The sequence below is a fragment of the Vigna unguiculata genome, chromosome 4 (genome assembly GCF_004118075.2).
Source record: "Vigna unguiculata cultivar IT97K-499-35 chromosome 4, ASM411807v1, whole genome shotgun sequence".
NCBI lineage: Eukaryota > Viridiplantae > Streptophyta > Magnoliopsida > Fabales > Fabaceae > Vigna > Vigna unguiculata.
The window spans coordinates 25,710,564-25,735,334 of record NC_040282.1 but is presented as its reverse complement, the minus strand read 5'-3'; the positions used below and the strand labels follow the sequence as shown (position 1 = coordinate 25,735,334).

At 32.1% G+C, this 24,771-nt stretch overlaps 3 protein-coding genes across 3 annotated transcripts; 1 reads left to right on the top strand and 2 right to left on the bottom strand.

Moving 5' to 3' along the window:
- Positions 1–5,662: 5,662 nt before the first annotated feature.
- On the bottom strand, positions 5,663–7,727 carry LOC114181614 (UPF0481 protein At3g47200-like). Its single transcript, XM_028068115.1, has 2 exons — positions 6,792–7,727; positions 5,663–6,334 (listed from the first exon to the last, which is right to left on the bottom strand). Exons 1-2 carry the CDS (start codon positions 7,625–7,627, stop codon positions 5,794–5,796), a joined length of 1,377 nt encoding a protein of 458 aa, XP_027923916.1. The 5' UTR covers positions 7,628–7,727; the 3' UTR covers positions 5,663–5,793.
- Positions 7,728–11,850: 4,123 nt separating this feature from the next.
- LOC114182654 (lipid transfer-like protein VAS) lies at positions 11,851–13,006 on the top strand. The gene is made up of 2 exons (XM_028069565.1): positions 11,851–12,177; positions 12,814–13,006. The coding sequence occupies exons 1-2, from the start codon at positions 11,859–11,861 to the stop codon at positions 12,921–12,923; spliced, it is 429 nt and encodes a 142-aa protein (XP_027925366.1). The 5' UTR covers positions 11,851–11,858; the 3' UTR covers positions 12,924–13,006.
- Positions 13,007–23,076: 10,070 nt separating this feature from the next.
- LOC114182611 (ethylene-responsive transcription factor LEP-like) lies at positions 23,077–24,330 on the bottom strand. Its single transcript, XM_028069509.1, has one exon. The coding sequence runs from the start codon at positions 24,181–24,183 to the stop codon at positions 23,326–23,328; it is 858 nt and encodes a 285-aa protein (XP_027925310.1). The 5' UTR covers positions 24,184–24,330; the 3' UTR covers positions 23,077–23,325.
- Between the last annotated feature and the right edge of the window lie 441 nt (positions 24,331–24,771).

Sequence of the window (24,771 nt, the reverse complement as noted above, 5' to 3'; positions counted from 1 at the left end):
TTGTTTCTTTTATGCTTGGATTTGAAGAAAAGCAATAAGTGTGAAATAGGACCTGTTGTAGTCATTAGGATTTTATTAGTGATGAAACTTTATAGTAGGTTATTTTTAGACAATTTCGTTTAAGAGTTAGTAAGGTAAAAGGTGAAGAGAGAAAAAAATATTGTGTTTTGGAAGGAAGTTAAGCGCAATATAAAATTATCAAGAGCTAGAGCAAGAATAACAATCCAGGTTGTCTATCTTTATTTGTATGTGATTAGTGTCATGGATTTGAGATAAAAAAAGTGTGTCTAGCTTTGTGGATAAAATAAAGTTTAGATTTCCATGTAACGGAGATAACTAATTTTTTGATTTTTTTTTTTGGTTCAAAATTATCTTGTTCATAACATAATTGTGTTTTGTTTATTTACCAGTGTTCTACAAATTTGTTGTTTCGATTTTCTTTATTAGAAGTGGTTACAAATTGGTGTTATTATATTATATATACATATAATGTTAAAGTTTTTGTTTGGATTGGCAATTAATGCACTAGTTATGTTTTTTACAAAATTGCAATGGAAGGTGTTGAAGGTTTTGTGGTTTCTATGCAAACCAACATATTAAAATAGGGTGTACAATATACGTGTGTTTACAATATTATATTAAAGATGATATAATACCAAATAATATAATTTTCATTTTAAAGTGTGAGGTGACATGGGACTATTAAAATAATTGTTGCAGTTTGGGGTCAATCATATGGGTTCTTATTTCAGTAAGCCGAGGTGAATTGGGCATTATGAGTTAGTGTTAAGTTGCAAGGAATATATATATATATATATATATATATATATATATATATATATATATATATATATATATATATATATATATATATATATATATTCACATAAACAATAAAACATTAACTCACAATGCCCAATTCACTTCGGTATATATATATATATATATATATATATATATATATATATATATAAAAGTAGATTTAAATATTTTTATTAGGAATCAGATATGCTATTTTATTTTATATTATTTGTTTGAAAATATTTTATGGTTATAAATGTTATTTAGTATGATTGTGATTATTTGGAAACGTTAATGTATGTTTATGTGTGGTAACTCGACAAAAGGTGGTGAAGGGTAAATTTGCGTAGTTGTATCAAAGGTGAACTTCATCAGTACTCTTGGGGAGAGTGATGAAAAGTGACACATGTGTACTTTGCCAGTAAAGCTCTCGAGGAGAGTGATGATAATTGACACTTGTATACTTCACTAGGGAAGCTTTCGAGGTGAGTAATGGGAAGTGACACCTGTATAATCCACTTGGGAAACTCTCTAGGAGAGTGATAGGAAGTGGACCCTATTTGTAAGGCTTGAGGGAAGCAGCAAGAATGGTGATTGCTCTTGTAGTGAGCAACTATTGTTTGTATTAATTGTTGTGATGACATGTTTTGAACCTATGACGATATGTTGAGCTATATATATGTATACACACACACACACACACACACACACACACATATATATATATATATATATATATATATATATATGTAGGTATATATATAAAATTAGATTTAAGTAATTTTATTAGGAACAAGTTATGCTATTTTATTTTATAATATTTGTTTGAAAATATTTTATGGTTCAAATGTTATTTAGTATATTGTGATGACATGTCAATATGTGATTATTTGGTAACAAAAATGTATGTTTATGTGTGGTGACTCGACAAAAGGTGGTGAAGGGTAAATTTGCGTAGTTATGTCAAAGGTGAACTTCATCAGGACTCTTGAGGAGAGTGATGAGAAGTGACACATGTGTACTTTGCCAGTAAAGCTTTCGAGGAGAGTGATGATAATTGACACTTGTATACTTCACTAGGGAAGCTTTCGAGGTGAGTAATGGGAAGTGACACCTGTATAATCCACTAGGGAAACTCTCTAGGAGAGTGATAGGAAGTGGACCCTATTTGTAAGGCTTGAGGGAAGCAGCAAGAATGGTGATTGCTCTTGTAGTGAGCAACTATTGTTTGTATTAATTGTTGTCATGACATGTTTTGAACCTATGACGATATGTTGAGCTATATATATGTATATATACACACACACACACACACACACACACACATATATATATATATATATATATATATATATATATATGTGTACATATATATATATATATATATATATGTATGTATGTATGTATATATATAAAATTAGATTTAAGTAATTTTATTAGGAACAAGTTATGCTATTTTATTTTATAATATTTGTTTGAAAATATTTTATGGTTCAAATGTTATTTAGTATGATTGTGATGACATGTCAATATGTGATTATTTGGTAACGAAAATGTATGTTTATGTGTGGTGACTCGACAAAAGGTGGTGAAGGGTAAATTTGCGTAGTTATGTCAAAGGTGAACTTCATCAGGACTCTTGAGGAGAGTGATGAGAAGTGACACATGTGTACTTTGCCAGTAAAGCTTTCGAGGAGAGTGATGATAATTGACACTTGTATACTTCACTGGGGAAGCTCTCGAGGTGAGTAATGGGAAGGGACACTTTTATAATCCATTAGGGAAACTCTCTAGGAGAGTGATGGGAAGTGGACCCTATTTGTAATGCTTAAGGGAAGCAAGAAGGATGGTTGCTCTTGTAGTGAGCAACTATTGTTTGTATTAATTATTGTGATGACATGTTTTGACGTATGACAATATGTTGATAAAAGTATGTACATTCATTATTAGCAATCTCAAACATTAATAATAGCCCAAAGCTTGTGTTTATGAAAAACAAATTTGATCATCAAAGATTGCTATAAGTAAAAGACAAACAAAGATAATTCTCATCATCTCATGATTTAATAATCTCATCATCCTTTCCATCTACATAACTACTGCATCATGTGTCACTTTACTTTTACATTATCATTCGTCTTGTTGTCTACATAGAAGGCAAGTTCTTTCAGTTGATTTTATTGTAATTTTTAGTAAAATCTAAGGTTATGTAGAATCAAAAGTGTTATTCTTTAATTTTCTTCAAAATGGATTATATTTTTGTATTCTTTTTTAGTTCTTATGTTCTTAGCAATGTTTTAGAATGTTTGCTTACAAGGTAATCTTATTCTTTAGTTAAACTTCTTGTCAATATGTTATTTCTGATAACCTCTTGTTCAAGTGAAGAGTAAAACTTCACATGTAGACGACGAAACTTGTGGATGATGGAACATGTGAGATATAAACAACACTTTATTCATAGATGTTTGTACAGGTGAAATGTGAATATAATTTCACTCCTAGACATTGGAATGGGTGAGAGTCTAAATGAATAAATTGATGCTAACTTAATTCAAACTTTTATATTTATTTGCTTAAATAAAAGGTAAAAGAATAGAATAAGACTTTACATGTAAACAATAATTGATGTTTATTTAGTTAACTTTGATTTCTCTCTTTATAAATTGAAATGAATCAATGCATAATAAATTGAATAAATGATAATCAAATGATAAATACCAGTATTTTTTTAGTTTACAAAATAGTGTTTAACTTGGTCAATATGATGACTAATTATTTTTAATTTATAAACTTAGTTGCTATTTAATTATTTTCTTGTAATCCAACTTAGTTAGCTAACTCTACGTACTTATATCGTGAATGAAGGGGAGCATAAAGTCTATTTTATTTTATTTAATGATCTAAATTACATTAATCAAGTATGTACATTCATTATTAGTAATACCTTGCACGTGTAGGTTGGACTACATCCTTTCATGACATTTCAAAACTTATGTTGAACTATCTCACTTCCAACCACCATCAAATTGTTAGAGCTTTAAAACTTATGAAAGTAAAAGAAAAATCAAAATGCTCTAAAATAAACTCATCCAAATTCACATATAGTTTCAAAATCACTCATAATTATATTGAACTAAACCCACTTCTAACACCCATCATGACAAGTTTCACTATATATAAATCACCTCTACCTACATCAATAATCAAACCATACAAAATGCCTTTAGTGAAATTTTACAAAAACCAAATTATATATGGTAATTACCCTTATAAGAACATCGTTATTGATCATATTACAATATAAACAATGGTGGACTATAATAGGGTAGAGCTGTCAAAATGAGTTGGAACTCGCGAGCCAACCTGGCTCATCATGGGTTCAGGCCAGGTTGAGTTGAATTTTTTTTATAAATTTTAATACGAGTTGATTTTTGACCCGTTCACCTAGAACCCGACTCACCCGGGTTGAACCCGTGATGAGCCGGGTTGGCTCACCAACCCGCAAATAAATGGTCACACAAGTGTTTTGTGTTAAGTTGGGCTTTGTATTTGGGTCATGTTAGGTTTTTTTTAGCCAACACATAGATAATTTGTATTTTTGTGATTTTGATTTGTATTTGGATTGTATTAAAGTTTATTTAGATTTTAATTAGAATTATAATTTAGTTTTGACTGAAAAAAATTAAAAAAATTGTATTTTTTTTAATTAAGTGAGCTCGTGAGTCAACCGGTTTAACCCACCAACCCGTGGTGGGCCGGGTCGGGTTCGAATATTTTTGGTTCGCTAATAAGTGAGTCGAGTTGAGTTGACTCACTAAGTGATCAACCGTGGTGGGTCGAGCTGGGTTACCCATTTTGACAGTTCTATAATAGGAACAAGAGGGGGGCATCCCCCCCCCCCCCCCCCCCCACCCCCCCCACCCCCCCCAAAAAAACTTTGATTTTTTTTTAATTTATGTATTTAAGTTTTTTAAAAAAATTTAAATTATGTATGCTCGATAATTTTAATTTTTTTATAATTTATGCAATTATAAATTTTGAAACATTTTAAATTATGTATAGTATTTAAACTTTTAAAATTATGTGTAGTATGTCAAAAATCAAAGAAAATTAAATTAAATCTTTTTATTTGATTTATAAATCTTAATATTTAATATTAATTGATAATGTAATTTTAAATCAAATATAATAAAGAATAAAAAAAATTATTAAGATTTTTTTATTTGTCTCCTTAGTTTTTCACATATTGTTCTCATCTTTTACTTTTACTTGTTTTTTTGTATTTTTAAAGAGAAAAATTATTGTTGTCTACTCTTATCTCTTATAAATTCTCTTCCCTTCTTGAAAAAAAAATACTTTTTTGTCTTACTTGATAGTGAAATATTAGTTTAATAGTTAAAATTATTTTTTATCTAACGAGCTTTTTGTATATTCATTTTTAAGAATATAGAAGAAAAAAATATTGTACTATGTATATTTTTATAATTTATTTTTATTTGTAGCTTAATTATCATGAATTTTTATTTTAGTATTTATGTCTCAATTTTTTATTAGATTATGACAAATTATTCTTTAGTCTTAGTCTTTAAAAAATATATATTGGTAAATAATACAAGAACAAATTATATTTTAAAAATGATAAAAAAGGAAACTATGTGAAGATGAAAACAAGACAAATTTAACTTTTTCACAAATATTTTGAACCATGATACTACTCACTCAAGAATATGAAACAACAAATGACAATAATTATTATTTCTTTATATAGTTATGGTTATACTAAATTATGTATTCATTATCTTTGTCTCAGTGACAATAATTAAATATATAAATTTTGATTATATTATTTTGACTTCTCCTAAAATATTAATCAAGATCCGCCACCGAATATAAAGATCCATGAAACCAATTTAAAGACACTATCCATAATTTTGGAGATTCCATAACTAAGTCCAAGACATTCCAATCATACATAAAACAGCAACAAAGATATCATTTTGGTGGGCGAATAGCATACCAAGTTTGGACAAAGGTTAGGACAAGACCCACAACTGCAGCGTGGAATGCAATGATGGCCCAAGGGTTGCTGAAATAGGTACTACACCCAAGAGCCAACCAAGTCCTAAGTTTATTCTTGTAATGCTTCTCAATTTGATTTCTAAGATCAGCATATTTTCCCATGTCAGGCACTAAGTCAGTGCTAAGGGTATTAAAAAGTTCAGCCACTTCCTCATCACTCCCTAGTGAGTTCAGCAAAATTCGTTCTGATCTCAGTGCCTTCACATCATCTGGGTGGTCTATGAGTGAGTCCAAGAACGACACATAAGAGCAAATCCCATAGTCATTCTGAAAATCAGGACACATCTCATATGCTATCAGGTTCAGCACAGTAGCAGCTGTTGTGTCATCCACAACAATCTCGGGAAGCTTCAGTGTTGAATGAAACCATCCAAGGGAGAAAGATATGTCTTTTGGCCTTCGAGTCTTGCTTGACATGAATTCAATCCCTGCTGCTTTCAACTCCTTTATGTTCCTACACAATTCAGACACACAAATTATAAATCATACCAAAATACCACCTATTTATGATTACACAGTTTTTTTTTTACACATCTCGAGTAAATTTGTACACATATCGTGAAAAAGGGTAAGTAAACAAATACTTCTGATCACTAAAAAATTCTTGTATAAACTCATGAAGATTTCAAAAATGAAGTCGTGAGAACGCCGCACAACTTAATCATGAAATTTTGAAGAAGTGAAGTCGTTAAGAGTGAAGACGAATCCAGTATCAATATTTTATATTAAAGTTATCATGACTACTTACTCATGATTATGACTTACCCATTTATCTAGACAAAATTTGCTTCCATGTATGTAAAATAACCTAATTAGATAAGAATGTCTCGTCACTAAACTCTCATTTCTCAATTTTTTTTCTGTTTACACTTTGTTTATCAGCAAATGATTGGGAGCAATTTAAACTGTACCTGTATGTTACCATGTCGTCTTGCTTTTGAGGTGAAACATTTTGAGTCTCGCTTCGCTTGCCGGTGTTGCGCTTTGGAACACAGAATCCTTTCTTGTCGGTCTTAGTTGGAGATTCGTAAAGGATGATAGAGCGTTGAAGGTGGAGAAGATGAGTAGGCTGTGGGAAATCCGCTCTAAAGTTTACCTGATCTTCATTGGTGGCCCAATGGTGGCAACGAAGAAACCCTTTCATAATTTCGATAAGCTCTTCTTTGGAGTCCCTCCATAGATGTTTCAGCAGCGGGAACGGAAGCTGGTTCTCCAGCAGAAGCGCGTCCTGCATCACCAGCACAAGCTGGTCCACCTTCACGTTCATTTTACCCGGTTCGTGGAGCTTCGCATGTTCCAGAATGTGCAGAAGGGCGCACCCGTCCACGAACAGCATCCAACTGATCATGTCCTCCCGAGTTTCAAAACCTTGTTCCTCGTACTTCGAAAACCTGCCATTTTTTGTGAGAATATCCTCGTCGAAGAGGGGCTTCAGGGATTCCCTGTTTTGTACAAACTTTTTGTGCAGTTTTGGAAGGGTTGTTCTGGTGCTGCCAATGTACTCTGCTGCCCACATTTTTTTATACTGTTCTCCCAGGTGTAGATTGAGATCACCATGGTGGATGGGACCAAATGACACTAACTTTGGGGAGTAGTGTTTGTTGAAATTCTTTCGGTTGCGGAGAAGGTGCGGTGGTACTCTTTGGATTTTGGCGTTTCCCAGGGCTGGTGAAGGTGTTTCCTTTGCCTTTTGCAGCTCCTGGAACCTTTCTTCCATGGTGAGGTTTGAAATGGAAGTTGCAGACATTGTTTAGTGACAAGAAATTTATTTTTGTGGGGATGTAGATGGGAGAGGCTTGGTGGGTACGTGGTAAGAGATTTTATGATCGGGAAATTTTACTATTATGGGGTGTTGTGTATTATTGTGGATTCGTGTTTCCATCTGAATAAAGTTTACTTGCTCGGTACTCTTGAGTAAATTCTAGGCAAGGAATAAAGATCCTCACTTTCACTGTTCTAGACTTTTGTTTCATAAAGGCGCACGATTTCGATTTCTTTTTGCCAAATAAATCGAATTGAGAAAATCCCTCACTTTCAATGATTTATAGTTTTATTTAATAATTAGTTTTAAATATGGGTGGATATGAATTTGATTTTTCAAAATATCGAATTTAAATTTAATAAAATATTTTGGATTTATAATTTTCATATATTTTAACTAAATTAATTAAATTTATTTGAATTATTTTTAATTCAAAATTAATTGGATTAAATATAGATTGAATTCACTCTTAATATTAGATTAAATCTAATGAGATAGATCTAATATATCTCACTATTGAGTTTCGACTCGTCTCAATCTCTGACAAAAGACGTTTCGATTTGAGTCAAATCCACCTTATTCTAAGTCGAGTTGAATTCACGCTGAGTTAATGATAGATCAAGTTTATATCATGTCATGCTAGTTTCGACTAGGGATGTCAACGGAGCGGGTAGGGTCCGGATAGTAGCTCTCTTATCCTATCCACTAGATAAATATCTGCCCCGTACCTGTACCCATATTCATCGGGTATCTATTATGCGGGTATCTGTCTATATTTTTCATATCCGGGGTATCCACAGGTATTCACAAAATTATTTAAAAAATAAATATTTAATCATAAATTCAAATAAAATAAAATAAAATACATCACTATCATAAATTTTAAATAAAGTTAAAATAAACTCAAGTTCATACAAATCTAAATAATTATAAAAATAAATATAAAATGACATTCAACACAATGAAAATTCTTTAATTAGTGTTTTGATCAACAAGTCAACTTTCTCCGATTGATTCCTGAAAAATAAAAAAAATAAACAAATAATAAACTTCAATTGTCACGTGCTAAGTATTCTAATTTTGATTTCATCATTTACCAACAAGCATACCATAAACGTCATTGTCTATATAAGGTTTGATGTATATGTCCAATTTCAAAGAAAGGAAAGAGAAGAATGTTAAGGGGTGTAATTGGAAGAAGACAACGTACCGATACTTGAAGTTGGAAGAATGAAAACAGAAGACAAGACAAAATGTGCAGTTTAGAAAAAATTAGATCAGAATGTTTTTTACTAATATATATATATATAGACACACACACATTACTAGACACTTTCTATTTTTTATTTCTTCTAATTATTTGGTTTGTCATGAAATTCATTCGCATCTCCAATATATTTTTCATTTTATCATAACCTTTATTCAATTATGTTCAAATTATGTATGTCAATTAAATATTTTTAATGTCTCACATTTGAATATTTCTATTCTTTTTTAATATTTTTATTTATTGTATATTTTTCTTTCACATGAGAATGTTTAACACTTTAGAGTTAAGTGTTCAATAGCATGAACCTTTCATTTACTATGTAATATAAAAATATTATCTTCTTTACTCTACTACTATTAATTTTTGTTTCATTTTAAGAACATTTTTGTTTCGCTAAAAAGAATTTCGTTATTTTTCAACCATTGACTATGTTGATATTTGAAAAGTTTTCTTAGATCTCTAAGGTATTCTTCATCTTGTCATATCCTTAATTATATATTTGTTTTCCTTTGTGTGATTTCATTCAATAGTCTCTCAAATATTTTTCCAAGACATCCATTAGATAATTTTCTAATATTTTATTTGTTGTTTATTTTTATCATGTAGAAACTATTTTGATATATTTTATATAATTATTTTTTATTTTCTAACTCATTATCAATCATACTGTAATTTTGTCACTATAATTGTATAAATAAATTTTATTTACTATAATATAAAAAATTAATCTAATTGTTATGAATTTTTTTATCACCATCTAAGATATATTGAAGTTCGAAAGATACATGATATGTTAATTTTATTATTATTATTATTATTATTATTATTATTATTATTATTATTAGTTTAATATTTGTTCTTTTGTGTGATTTTGATTATTATAACTTCTATTAGTATATAAAAAAGAGATTTATTTTAGTTTAAAAATGTGAAGTAAAGAAACATTTAAAATATATTTTAATTTAAATATTTGTTTTTCTTTTATATTTTATTTTTATTTTTAAATTTTATCTACTAGGTTCCATTAATATACTTGTAAAGTTAATAAATATTTTGGTTCTCATAAGATTTTATTTGATATTTTAATTTGAAATGTATTTAATTATAATTTATTTCTAGATATTTGATATCAAAGAAACAACCATTCTTTTAATATTGAATATTTGATAATACTATATTTCCTTTATCTTAATTTTTTAATGTTTTATAAAAAAATAATTAATTAATATTGAAAGAGTAAGAAAATGGGTACGGGTATGGGTACAAAAGTATACTTGTTACCTTGTGGGAATAGGAATGAAACAAAAGTTTGGTATCCGTTGAATTTGAATAAAGGAGTAGGGATAAATTTTTTTATGGAGATGGATATAGAATAGCGAAACCCAATCTCACCCCGCCCGTCCCACCCGTTGCCATCCCTGGTAGAGAAGGGCTAGTGTTTCAAAATCTAAATTCAAAAATATCTTATGAGATATTCAATTCAGAAAAATATTTTTGTAGTTGTTTCAAAAGATATTTTTATATTTAGAAATATTTAAAAAAAATCAATTCAAAATATATTTTTTAACATTCTGAACTTAGTCCAGAAAACATTTAAAATAAGATGTGAAAGGACTTTTATTATAATTTTAATGAGGTAAAGCAGAGATTATAGGTTTTATGGGGTGCAAGAAGAGAAACAATGGTGGTGCATAAAGAAAAAATCTCAGGGTGCCTTGAGGTTAAGACTCTTTTAGCCACTCATTTGGTGAGCAATATAAGGAACTTTTAATTCTTCATGATAAGTTTTAACTCCGAGTCATGTATTTTTGGATTTTTAACATGGGTTAATTTGGCCCCTTATATTCTTTTTTCTTTTAATTTATGATTAAATTTTCACATAACAACAAACAATGATAATAGACGTACAAGTGTCAGCAAAACTTAGATATTAAAGTTTTACTGCACAATGAATCACTATAATTTTTATTTTTGATTAAAAGGAGTATTTTCTTAAACTATTAAATTAGAAAAATTTAAAATAAATTCTTAAATATAGATAAATCATATTGAACGACTGTGATTTCTGTTAAAAAAATTTCCTAAAACTGATTTTATTTTAATTTTAAAAATTAAATTTATAACCAATCATTTAACTTAGAAAATGTAGTAAAAACCGAGTCTCGAAAATCACTTCAATATCATTTCAAAATATTAAAAAATATGTTTTAAAAGATTAATTTTATTATTTAATAAATAATAATGTTGTATCTTAAGATAACGTACGATTTTTTATAATTTATTTTAAGGTTATTCATTATTTGTATTTTTTTTTAAAGTACTCTGATACGTAAAATACCCGACACTTTGTTGCAGCTGTTTAGCACATTAACTCTTCAAAAGGGTAAATACATGTCTCTGGGTTAGTTAAACAATAAAAAACCAAAAAAAAATATTGCTTTATTGGTTAGTAAGAACTTTAAATATTCTCTGAGTAGTGAAAGATAAAAGTGATATTGTCGCTAATTGCTACTTCTAGAAGAAATACAAAATTTTAATAAGTTAAAATTCAATATTTATAGATTTATTTGAATAAAAGAAACGTATTATTATTTTTCTATATTTAATATGTAATTTATTATTTGAATGAAAATTAGGTATATGTGATAAATAACATATATTATTTTCTTTGAATATGTGTAGCTTGAGAACGAAAGTAGCTTCACCTATCCAACTGTGACATTACCCGTGGAACCGTCTTCTTATCTCCGAGCCACACATTCAAAAGCTTCCACAACATGATGAACAAAGGCCAAAAGGGTCAACCATGGCTACAAGTTTGATCACCAACTTCTAATCAACTTCATTTTCAAATCATTTTTTTTTCTCCTTCTACATTCAAAGGTTGACATATAAATACTACTCATCATCAAAAGCACAGAAAAACTATAACCATCAATGAAAATAATGGAAACAGTGTGGAGGGCACTGTGTTGCATTGCATTTGTTGTAGTGTTGCAATGTGTGGCAAGAGGAAGTGCTGAAGATAGTTCTTGTCTGAACAAGCTTTCACCTTGCTTAAGGTATCTGAATGGCGGTGAAGAGCCTCCAGATAGTTGCTGTGAGCCTCTGAAATCTGTGATTGAATCTGATGCAGAATGCTTGTGTAGCTTGGTGAGTAACAGAGGCACAAGACAAGCAGAACAAGCTGGCATCAATGTCACTCAAGCTCAGCAATTGCCTGCTAGATGTGGCCAACATGTTAATCCATTGTCTTGTCTCACAAGTAAGTTTTCCTTTTAGCAACACTTTCAATTTTTTTATTTTATTTTTTATTAGTTCTTATATTATTTAAAATGAGTCAATATAATTAATTAATTAATTAATTAAAGAGATAAATAGAGTTTTATTAAGTTGCGTATCTTTTCTACGAAAAATAAAATATTGTATCTCATTCCTTGAATATTTGATAAATTGAAAAAGTGATAATAATGATGTATGAAATAAATATAAAATATTATTACTATAATTAAAGTAAAAGCCTTTTTTAATATCTTGATAATCGTTGCCTTTGTTACTAGAATGGGATATGAGGGATAAATAAAAAAAAAAAAAAAAAAAACTAGTTGTCTATAAATCGCACAAAACAGCTTTAGATTATTATTAAGAAAATTATATGTACAAAGTTTAACAAATTTTGTAGTAAGTAATTTAAAATCATACTTACACCAGGAACTATTTATTAATAGTTATTGAAAGAAGATAATAATGAAAAGTCCGTTGAGATTTATTAGAGTTTGAATTCTACTAATACCACTTTAAAAACATAATAAATCATAATAAGGTAAATGTTTAAACTGTGTATTGCATCAGTAAGAATGAAAAATAATTATTAATAGTATTTTCGTATGTGTTATTTCAGGTTCACCTGGCCCAACGAACTCGGAACGAAACTCGGCAACAAAGTTTATGCACGTGTCGAATGGAGTTTTTATGATAATAATATTTTGGTCAATTATTGCACGTGTATAACCAGCATTGGTTTTGAGATATATCATCAAAGTCGTGCCGGAGACTTTAATATTTACATTTTTCGTATCTATATTAATATATAAATTCAGATATTATTTTTTTTCTTACATTTTTCTTGACGTTTTATCTTTAAATTTTACTGCATGATATCAATATTATTTTTATTATTTAAAAGATAAAATAGAAAATAATTTGGACATACTAATATGCTCTAGTAATTAGGTTACTCTCCAGGAAACATAATAAATATAAAAAATTAAAATCAAAACAATAAATACAAAAATAATGTATAAACATTTTATAAGTAAATCTAAAAATTTGTTTTATTCGTTACTTTCTCTATAAAACTTCAAATAATATAAAAATTCAAATAAGATAACTTTTGAATCTTAACAGGTTTTCATACCCAAAGAATTTATTTGTGGATTTAGAATTTACAAATTCATATATAGACGAAAAATAAAATTAGACAAAATTTATATTTAAATGAAAATGTGACAAAATAAAGAGTTTGAGATTAGGATTAATTTTCTTATTTTAATGAAGTAAATGACACTCTAACAATGAAATTGAAGCTTCAAAGTTATATACTCTCCCATTTAAGTTGCTTTACAGGAAGTTTAAATAGAGAGAAAAGCATACTTTACGGGGTAGTATAGTATGAAGGAAATAAAACTTCATTGTAACCCTAATTAATTGAAATTAAATGACTAAAAATTTACATAACTATAAGAAAGGAAGAGGAGAGGAGAATATAGATTTTCTTAGGTTTTTAGAAATTGTGTGAAAGATGTGAGAGATGGGGTTGTATCTAGAGACAAAGTTTTTCAAAAAAGAAAAAATGTTAATTATGAGAGAATTTTTTTTTCATCCTTGCAATTACATTTAGACGGTTGCAATTGGAAAAGAAGAAAAAAAAATATAATTGAGCTTTATCCTTTACATACATTTCATGTCATGAATAGTAACGTCTTATTCACCTTACTTTGTTGTTATCAAGAGTGAAGAAAATATGTTAGAGAAATGGGTTTGGCTCTCTTGTTTCTATTGTTTACAAATGGGATCAAATAATGGGTTTATACCACATAATTTTGCTATTCTAAACCCCTATTAAGCTTAAAATAATGTGTTTCAATCGAAAAAAAGTAAAGAACATTTCAAATTAGTTTTACTATATTCTAACATCTACTTTTATGGAATATAAGTGATTTATCTTGGTTCCAATTTGTCTATAGTTTTTGATAAAAATCTTTACAATCTTATTATAATAATGGTTTTTGCAATGAAATTATTAACAGAACCCAAAATTAGTATGAATTTTAGTTTCGAAATTTGCAATAACTAAATTCTAAAGTTTTTTAATAAAAATCTTTACAAATCTTATTAATGATGGTTTTTGCAATGAAATTATTATCAGAATTCAAAATTAGTATGAATTTTAGTTGCGAAATTTACAATAATTAAATTCATGTTGAAATCTGTTGGGTATTGGGCTCCCTTCCTATGTGGAGAAAAGGCTCAAAATTTGAGAAGTCCATGTCTCACTTAAACCTAGTGGAGAGGAGGCTAAGAGAGAGGCAGAACAATAGAGTCAGAATACACTGAAAGCCCTAACACATAGAGGGAGAGGTAGAGAGAAAATTCTGTTCACGTTTTTCATAGAGCTATCGCAGTAAATTCGGCGCTGCGGATTCGTTCACCGTTGGATCGGGCTGAAATTTTTACAGCAGGTTCGGAACTCATTGCTCTTCATTCTGACCGGTCGGATCTTTGATACAAGGTCTGAGTTGGGAGATATTAATTTTGCACTGCAGCAGTGATTTGTATAGGTTTTCCTCTCTTGTTCTTCTCTATTTGAAAGCTTTGTTGCTTTGTTATTTGGTTGGGTGTTGGCACTAATTTGTGCTATTGATTAAGACTCTTTTGTACTCTTGTTGATCATAGTGAAGCTATTTCTTTGGTCTGGACGACTCGTGGTTTTTACCCTTGATTTGAGGGGTTTTCCACGTTAAAAATCTTGGTGCCTTTATTTGTGCTTTTGTTGATTTATTATTGCTGCTCTTTGATTATTGCTCCTCATAGATTCTTGCAAGTTAGGGGAAATTATATCCGCTGCATTCTCTGGTATATTGTTTATTGTTGTTTTCCCCATCAGAGTGGCATCAGAGCTCTTGGTTGGGCTATATTTACTTGCTTGAATGATGGAGGCAAATGCAAAGATGGTTGCTTTGAATGGTACAAATTATCATTTGTGGAAGGGCAAGATGAAAGATTTATTATTTGTCAAGAAATTGCATCTTCCGGTCTTTACTACACAGAAGCCAGATTCTATGTCTGAAGAAGAATGGGACTTTGAGCACCAACAGGTATGTGGTTTTATTCGGCAATATGTTGAAGATAATGTTTATAATCATATTGCTAATGAGACACATGCCAAAGCTTTGTGGGAGAAGATTGAGTCTTTGTATGCTTCTAAGTCGGGCAATAATAAATTGTATTTGTTAAATTGCTTGATGAATTTGAGGTACAGGGAGAATTCTTCTATTTCTGATCACTTAAATGAGTTTCAAGGGCTCCTAGATCAATTGTCAGGAATGGGCATAAAGTTTGATGACGAAGTTATGGGATTATGGTTGCTTAATACTCTACCAGAGTCTTGGGAGGTATTTCGGGTTTCAATTACAAACTCTGCCTCGAATGGTGTTGTTTCTTTTCAGATGGCAAAGAGCGGTGCTCTTAATGAAGAGATGAGAAGGAAGGCACATGGTTCTTCATCTCAGTCTGAGATGCTTGTTACAGAAGCTAGGGGGAGAAGTCAGAAAAAGGAACATAAAGGTGGTAGAGAGAAGAGTAGGAGCAAGTCCAAGTCAAGATACAAGAATTTAGAGTGCCATTTTTGTCATAAAACTGAGCACATTCAGAAATACTGTTTTAAGTGGAAAAAGGAGAACAAAGACAAGAAGTGCAAACAGAGAGAGAATGATCATGATGATGATGATCTTGTCACTACTGCTACAGATGATGATCTTGTTCTTCTTCGTGACTTTGAGTCCGTTAATCTTGTATCTGATGAGAGCATGTGGATTATTGATAGTGGTGCTACACTGCATGTTACACCTAGGAAGGAGTTCTTCACATCTTACACTTCTGGTGATTTTGGAGTGTTGAAGATGGGTAATGATGGTGAGTCTAAAGTGATTGGTGTTGGTGATGTTTGCCTGCAAACCAACATGGGAGTGCAGTTGTTGCTTAAAGGAGTCAAACATGCTCCGGATGTCCGTTTTAATTTAATCTCTGTGCAGTTGCTTGATGATTGTGGTTATGACAATCACTTTGGTTCTAGTAAATGGAAGCTCACTAAAGGTAACTTGGTTATGGCCAGAGGGGAGAAACAATCTAAATTGTATTGGACTAAAGCTTTGGTTGCTAAAGACAGTGTGAATGCTATGTATATGGAGGCATCTTTGTGGCACCGGAGGCTTGGTCATATAAGTGAGAAAGGGCTTAACTGCTTAGCTAAAAAGGATGTGCTTATGGGATTGAGAAATGCAGAATTGGAGAAATGTTCTCATTGCATGGCTGGTAAACAAACCAGAGTATCTTTTAAGAAGCATCCACCCTCAAGGAAGTCAGAATTGCTTGAATTGGTGCATTCTGACGTTTGTGGCCCATTAAAGGTAAAGTCATTTAGTGGTGCACTTTACTTTGTTACTTTTATTGATGATTGTTCCAGGAAGCTATGGGTCTATGCTCTTCAGCGGAAAGGTCAAGTACTTGAAAAGTTCAAGGAATTTCATGCTATGGTTGAGAGGCAATCAGGCAAGAAGCTGAAATGCATCCGTAGTGATAATGGTGGTGAGTACCGTGGACCTTTTGATGTTTATTGCAGGCAGCATGGTATTAGACACAAGAAGACTCCTCCTAAAACTCCTCAGTTGAATGGTCTAGCGGAGAGGATGAACAGGACCTTGGTTGAAAGGGTTACATGTATGCTTTCAGAAGCAAAGTTGCCTAAGCACTTTTGGGGAGAGGCATTGCTTGCAGCTGTGCATGTTATTAATCTCAGTCCCGCAGTTGCTTTGAATACTGAGGTGCCAGACAAAATTTGGTTTGGTAAGAATATTAGCTATGATCATTTGCGTGTCTTTGGTTGCAGGGCATTTGTTCATGTTTCTAAGGATGAAAGATCCAAGTTAGATAAAAAGACAAGGCAATGTATCTTTATTGGCTATGGTGAGGATGAATTTGGCTACAGGTTTTATGATCCTGTTGAGAAGAAGCTTGTTAGAAGCCGTGATGTACAATTCATGGAAGACCAGACCATTAAAGACATTGATAAGGTGGAGAAGACCACACCCGAGAAAGATAGTAATCTCACTGATGGTAATCCGATGAGGTTGCCCGCTCACAATTTGGAGAATGTTGAAACGGAAGCTCAAGACAATGAGCAACATGGTGATGTTGATGATCAACAGTTTGGAAGTGGAGTAGAGGTTCCAATTGATGATGCTCAAGAGGAACATGATGATGATGACGATCTTGGTGATATACCTGAATCACCTCAAGTCCAACTCAGGAGGTCTAATAGACAAAAACAACCTTCTACAAGGTATTCCTGTGATGAGTACATAACCTTGACTGACGGTGGAGAACCTGAGTGTTTTGAAGAGGCTTTGGATAGTGAAGAGAAGAAACAGTGGCTGGATGCAATGCAAGATGAGATGAAATCTTTGCATGATAATCACACTTACGACTTGGTGAAATTGCCTAAGGGCAAAAGGGCATTGGAAACTAGGTGGATTTTCAGGGTGAAACAAGATTCAAATTCTACGCTTCCAAGGTACAAGGCCAGATTAGTGGTAAAAGGTTTCAGACAGAAAAAGGGTGTTGATTTCAATGAGATTTTCTCACCTGTGGTGAAAATGTCATCCATCAGAACTGTGCTAAGTTTAGCTGCTACTCTTGATTTGGAGGTTGAGCAGATAGATGTGAAGACAACTTTCCTTCATGGTAATTTGGAGGAAGAGATATACATGAAGCAACCTGATGGTTTTCTTGTTAAAGGCAAGGAAGATTATGTGTGTAGACTAAGGAAGAGTCTATACGGTTTGAAGCAGGCTCCAAGGCAGTGGTATAAGAAGTTTGAGTCTTTTATGTGTGAGCAGGGTTACATGAAGACTACTTCTGATCATTGTGTCTTTGTTAAAAGATTTTCTAATGATGAATTTATTATCCTGTTATTATATGTTGATGACATGCTTATTGTTGGGAAAGATATTTCCAGAATTGACAGGTTAAAGAAGACACTTGGCGAGTCTTTTGCCATGAAAGACTTGGGAGCTGCTAAAAGGATTCTTGGCATACATATCTCACGTGATAGGAGAGAAAAGAAGATTTATCTATCACAAGAGCAATACATTAGGAAGGTGTTGCAGAGATTCCAGATGGAAAATGCTAAAGCTGTGAGTACTCCTCTTGCTACTCATTTTAAACTGAGTGTTAAACAGAGTCCTTCAAATGAAGTTGAGAAGACCAATATGAGTAGAGTTCCTTATGCATCTGCGGTGGGCAGTTTGATGTATGCGATGGTGTGTACAAGACCAGATATTGCACATGCTGTTGGTACAGTTAGTCGATTTTTGTCAAACCCAGGTAGAGAGCATTGGAATGCTGTGAAATGGATTTTGAGGTATCTTCATGGTACAGTTGATATGAAGCTTTGTTTTGGAGGTGATAAACCTACTTTGATGGGTTACTCAAACTCAGATATGGCTGGGGATATTGATTCCAGAAAATCCACTTCGGGCTATTTGATAAAGTTTGCAGGAGGAGCTGTGGCTTGGCAATTAAGACTACAAAGGTGTGTAGCGTTGTCTACTACAGAGGCAGAGTTCATTGCTATTACTGAAGCATGCAAGGAGGTGTTATGGTTGAAGAAATTCTTGCAGGAGCTTGGTTTTAGGCAAGATAACTATTCATTGTTCGTTGATAGCCAAAGTGCTATCCATCTTGGTAAGAATCCAACTTTTCATTCTAGATCCAAACATATTGATGTGAGGTATCATTGGATACGTGATGCTTTGGATGCTAAGTTGTTGGAGTTGGAAAAAGTTCATACAGATGATAATGGTGCTAATATGATGACTAAAGCATTGCCAAGAGGAAAGTTTGAAGTTTGTTGTGAGATCGCCGGTTTGGCGGTTATCTCCACATAGTTGTGAGGGGGAGATTTGTTGGGTATTGGGCTCCCTTCCTATGTGGAGAAAAGGCCCAAAATTTGAGAAGTCCATGTCTCACTTAAACCTAGTGGAGAGGAGGCTATAAAATAAAGAGAGAGGCAGAACAATAGAGTCAGAATACACTGAAAGCCCTAACACATAGAGGGAGAGGTAGAGGGAAAATTCTGTTCACGTTTTTCATAGAGCTATCGCAGTAAATTCGGCGCTGCGGATTCGTTCACCGTTGGATCGGGCTGAAATTTTTACAGCAGGTTCGGAACTCATTGCTCTTCATTCTGACCGGTCGGATCTTTGATACGAGGTCTGAGTTGGGAGATATTAATTTCGCACTGCAGCAGTGATTTGTAGAGGTTTTCCTCTCTTGTTCTTCTCTATTTGAAAGCTTTGTTGCTTTGTTATTTGGTTGGGTGTTGGCACTAATTTGTGCTATTGATTAAGACTCTTTTGTACTCTTGTTGATCATAGTGAAGCTATTTCTTTGGTCTGGACGACTCGTGGTTTTTACCCTTGATTTGAGGGGTTTTCCACGTTAAAAATCTTGGTGCCTTTATTTGTGCTTTTGTTGATTTATTATTGCTGCTCTTTGATTATTGCTCCTCATAGATTCTTGCAAGTTAGGGGAAATTATATCCGCTGCATTCTCTGGTATATTGTTTATTGTTGTTTTCCCTATCAAAATCAAATATGAAACGAAGTGCATTACAAGTTTAATAGGTTTGTGTTGAATTGGTTTCCCTTTTTAGTTTTATGTCAATTTAGTCTTCAAATTGGTTAATGTATTGAAAGTTGTAATACTACCCTTTCTATTTGAAAGTTATGATATTCATTTACATGAACATTGCCATTTTTATTCCATAAGAAAAGTACGAGTTAAATGTGTTTGTACTCCTTAAACTTGGTTGTGAAATTGAAATTCGTCTTTGTCTAAACTTTCTTACATTTTAGTTTTCAAACATTAAAAATGAATCGATGTAGTCCTTTTAATATAAAGGTGTTAAACTTTTCTTACGTGTTAAGCAACATTCTATGTTAACATTTGAGTTAGAACATTTTAAAGAGTAAACAACTCCAATGTCAACTTCAAATGTCGTTTGACACGTAAAAAAAATAAAGTTTAATGCAATTGGGATAGGAAAACTATATCTATTGATATTTAAAATTTGAGTACAAAACTATGTCAAAGTTTGAGGACAAAATTATATAAAAATTTGAGACAAAGATGAATTCCAATTTTACGTCAAAGTTTAAGGACTAAAAATATATTTTACCTAAAAAGTATCATAGAAAGTAAATCAACCAAAACTGAATGCAACAAACAACATTGCCATGGAACTTCCATGTGCCATTTCAACAATTATCATATATCAAAATATGATACAAACAACAAATCTCTTACAAACACTGCCATTAAGAGAAAAAAGGAAGCTGAGAGACAATTCAAGCAAAACAACATTCATTCCTTACTTTGTTTTAAATTGTTTCTTTTTGTTTAGAATAATTCTTTGTTGAATATTTTTATCATAATATAATTACTTTTTTCTGGTTGATGTCATTATTATTCAAACATGATCTATAATGAGATTTTCTCCATTTTAATGTGGATATAAAATGTTAAAAGTAACTTCACATTACACAATATATTTAAATATAGGTAGTGAGAGAAAATTATAAGAAGAGTGAATTTTGGAATGGTGTGATAAACAAGGTTAGAAAGAAACTTGCTAAATGGAGAGAAAAGTATCTATATTTTGCTGGCAAAATCACACTTACAAAATCAATCATTACAAGCTTACCATTGTTTCACTTATCCCTTTTTAAGATGCCATCTAAACTATAGGATGAAATCAATAGAATTCAAAGGGAAATTGTACGGGGTTGGGGACATAGTTGTAGGAAAATTGAATGGGTAAGTTGGAAAGATATGTGAAAAATCTAAAGAAGAAGGTGGCCTAGGAATTAGAGACTTAGAATCTTTGAACATAACTTTATTTGGAAAATGGAGTTGTGGTTGGAAAAATATAAATATAGCCTGTGGAAAGATATCTTGGAGACAAAGTATGGTTCTTAGAGAAGCTTAAATTTTATAAGTAAAAGTAATTATGAATTCCTGTAGTGGAGAAAGGAAAACAAGTGGGAAGAGACAAAGAGAAGATTGGTTTGATAAAAAAAAGGTTTCTTGGTTTAGGGGAAGAGGAAATAAGATTTTTGTTTTGGAAAAATAGGTGGCTCAATGATGTCTCTCTTCTAGAAAAGTGTCCTAGATTATATGCAAATTCTCTTTCCAAGGATGCAACAACAGGGGAAATGAATTTTTGCAACAATGGGTCTTGGGAATAGAAATTGGAATGGCTAAAAGAATGGTTCAAAAAGGAGAAATCACATCTTGATATTTTAATGAATGATTTGGGCAAGAGTAGAATAGATATGAGGAAGGAATAAGTGGGTTTGGAAGGATAATCAAACTAACATTTAAATAATGAAATCAACGTATAATGAATTAGAAAACGAACTATAGGAGAAGAAAAAAAATCTATATGAAAAATTTTGGAATATCAAATCATCACCAAGGGCTTTACATTTTCCTTGGAATGTATTATTAAACAGAATCGCAACTCGTGACAATCTAATCAAAATATGGGTGGATGTCATAAGTCGTGAATGTGTCATGTGTGGTAGGGCTGAGGAAACATTTCAATACCAATTCTTTAACTGTATATAAGTAGGAAAAATTTGAAACATGTATGAAAAATGGTATGGAATTGTCACAACACATCACAATATAGAAAAAAACCATTTCTAACAATTTAGGGTGTATAGGCTGACCAATAAAAGTAACAATTTGTAGAAGTGTATATGGATTGCTATAGTTTGGGAAATATGGGCGAAAAAGAATAATATAATTTTTAGGTCCATGTGAAGAATGTTGAGGAGGTATTTAACTTAACTTAGGTAAAAGCTTGGATTTGGATTACACATAAAGTCTCACTAGTTAGATTTTCATATTCTGATTGGTGTTTATGTCCAGTTTTATACATTAAAATCCTTGGGTTATTTTGTTTGAAGGTAGATATATAAGTTATCAAAATCTAATCAAGTATTACATATATGTCGTAATCATTTTTTAACTAAAAAGTTAAGAACTTCGAGGAGTGCAAGTTTTACACATACTTATTTGTTCGTTATACAGTAAGAGATTTCTTTGAACAACTACATTTGCATTTATATGAATGACAACAAAAATATACAATTGAAAATCATGATTTTGATGTACAATATTGGTTATGTATTAATGATACAGAAAGTAGAAATTATATTGTTGTACTTAATTAATTTCTATTATCTTGTGCATATAAATTTTTTTGGCCGAAACAACATATTAATATATCTTTTATTGTTGATAAAAAAATACAATTGTCATCTATTATTTCTATAAATAACCACCATTATTTTTTATTTATAATTATAAATAGAATTTCCCCATTTATATCTCTTTCCCACACATATTTTGTTGTTATCTACTCTGATTGTTAGTTCCACCGTATTGATTTTTAATCAAATTTTGCCTTTGTTCTGTTTTTTTTTTCGAAATCATCTTTGGTTCGACCATCAACAGTACTAGATGTGGATAACATACAGTTTTTTTTTTCTTTTAGAATTTATTTACTGAAAGTATAAAAAATGTTAGAAGAGACACTTCTGGTTTCTAGATTTATATTTTATATATAATATATTGTAGATGAAAAAAAAAGGGTAGTTGAAAAGAAAATCCCTACTAAAAGCGTCAGTCAGATTTTTTAACAGATATTGTTTATAAGAAAAATATAAAATAGCTTCTTAAACATAATGGAGTATTTTTAAGCAACAACTGAGTGAAGATCGAAAATAATCCAAATTAGACCAAATTGTTACGAAAATGAAATCAACATAACAGACAAAAAGCCCAGTAAGAGAGGGCCCATTACAAGCCTCTACTCCTCCAAAGCCCAAGTACACATCAAAGCATGTCCCTTTCCTCACAACACATAACATACGAAATGTGTACTTTTATCCATAACTTACTAACTGCAAACAAAGTCACTCTCACAAAAAACACACAAAACAAGAAATTGCAACATGCGAATTCCAAATTCGTTGTGCAGATTCTTTCATTGAATACTCTCTTTCTAATTTCGGAAGAAATAAGAAGAGCTTCCCAAATCAAAACCTTCGTGACCCATTGCCACATTATCGGACACCGGTGGCATTGCACTAAAAAGTGGACTATGCACCACGTAATCACCCGATTCGAACCCAGAAAACGGGTAACCCGATCCGGTATCAGTCATACTAAAACTCGGATCCGAAAACCCGACGCCGTCTCCATAAAACCCATTCCCCGTTTCGTAGGCCATGGAGCTTGTGATATCCGGTGGCAACGGTGGAAGCTGCGTTTCACCATCATCAAAGAGATTAAAATGAGAATGAGAATGTGAATGTGAATCCTCCACGTTGCTTCCTCCCTCAGTGTAACCATAACTATAGCTATAGCCACCGCACGAAACAACTTCGTTGGTAGAAAGTGTGGGAGTGTTCGTTACACCCGAGTACCCGCCCAAGGAAAATTGCGGGTTTGGGTCAGGTTGTGAAAACAGGTTCGGGTTCAGTATAGACGAGAGGTCTTCTTGCACCTGATGGATTTGAATTTGGGTTTGAGTTTGTTCATCAGGGGAGAGGATGGTGGTGACGGAGGAACCCGGTGGCGTATCCGGGTACACAAAATTGGTTCGGGCACGTGATCCACGCATGGAGCGGGCCGCTCTGTCGTAAGTCAGAGCGGCCTCTTCTGCGGTATCAAATGTGCCCAACCAATGTCTTTCCTTGGTGGAAGGGTCACGAATTTCCGCGGCATACCTTCCCCACGGCCTCCTCCTCACACCAAGATACCTCCCTCCCCAAACCGTTTCATGTTGTTGATGATCTTGTGTTGCGGTTTGCTTCTTTTTGGTCTTGGAGGACGATGGCGATGACTTGCAGGAACTCATGCTAAGGTTTTGACGTGAATGAAAGTGAACAATTTGCTGTGGTGGGGAATGAAGAATGAAGGGAAACTAACAAAAATGGAGATGGATGAAGTTGGAACTTGACATGCAAGGTTGGTTAGTTTGTAGTGACTCTTGAAGTTTCTTCGGTTTTTGTTTTGGTGTGGGGAAATGAACAAGTTAGAACATGGTTTAAATAAGGAAGGTAGGAAGGTATGTCTCTCCAAAACCCTCATTGTCCCCATAACAGTATTGCATTTTACATCTATGCCCTTTTCTTATGAATAAGTCCCAAGCATGCCAACACGTGCCCTCTTTAAAATTTTTCTTTTCTTTGGGAGCTTTATCCATACATACATGTTAAAGCTCTTCAATGGTGGATTTTAAAAGTTATAGTGTGTCACTATTGATCTAAGCAATCTAATCAATCATATGTGAGATAGTAATGAAAGGGTGGAAATTAATTAAGGGCAACAAAATCCATCTTTTTTTTTCTTTTGTGATAATCATGAAAAATCCATCATTTACTTGGAACAACCACAAAACTGTGTTACAAATGAGTTTCAAATGATGAGAGGAGGATGAGGGATT

Excerpts from the sequence above, each read along its gene's own strand:
- LOC114181614 (XM_028068115.1), bottom strand. The coding sequence starts at position 7,627 with ATGTCTGCAACTTCCATTTCAAACCTCACCATGGAAGAAAGGTTCCAG. Across the intron at positions 6,335-6,791 it reads GACGACATGGTAACATACAG|GAACATAAAGGAGTTGAAAG; the intron begins GTACAGTTTAAA and ends TGAATTGTGTAG.
- LOC114182654 (XM_028069565.1), top strand. The coding sequence starts at position 11,859 with ATGGAAACAGTGTGGAGGGCACTGTGTTGCATTGCATTTGTTGTAGTG. Across the intron at positions 12,178-12,813 it reads TCCATTGTCTTGTCTCACAA|GTTCACCTGGCCCAACGAAC; the intron begins GTAAGTTTTCCT and ends GTGTTATTTCAG.
- LOC114182611 (XM_028069509.1), bottom strand. The coding sequence starts at position 24,183 with ATGAGTTCCTGCAAGTCATCGCCATCGTCCTCCAAGACCAAAAAGAAG.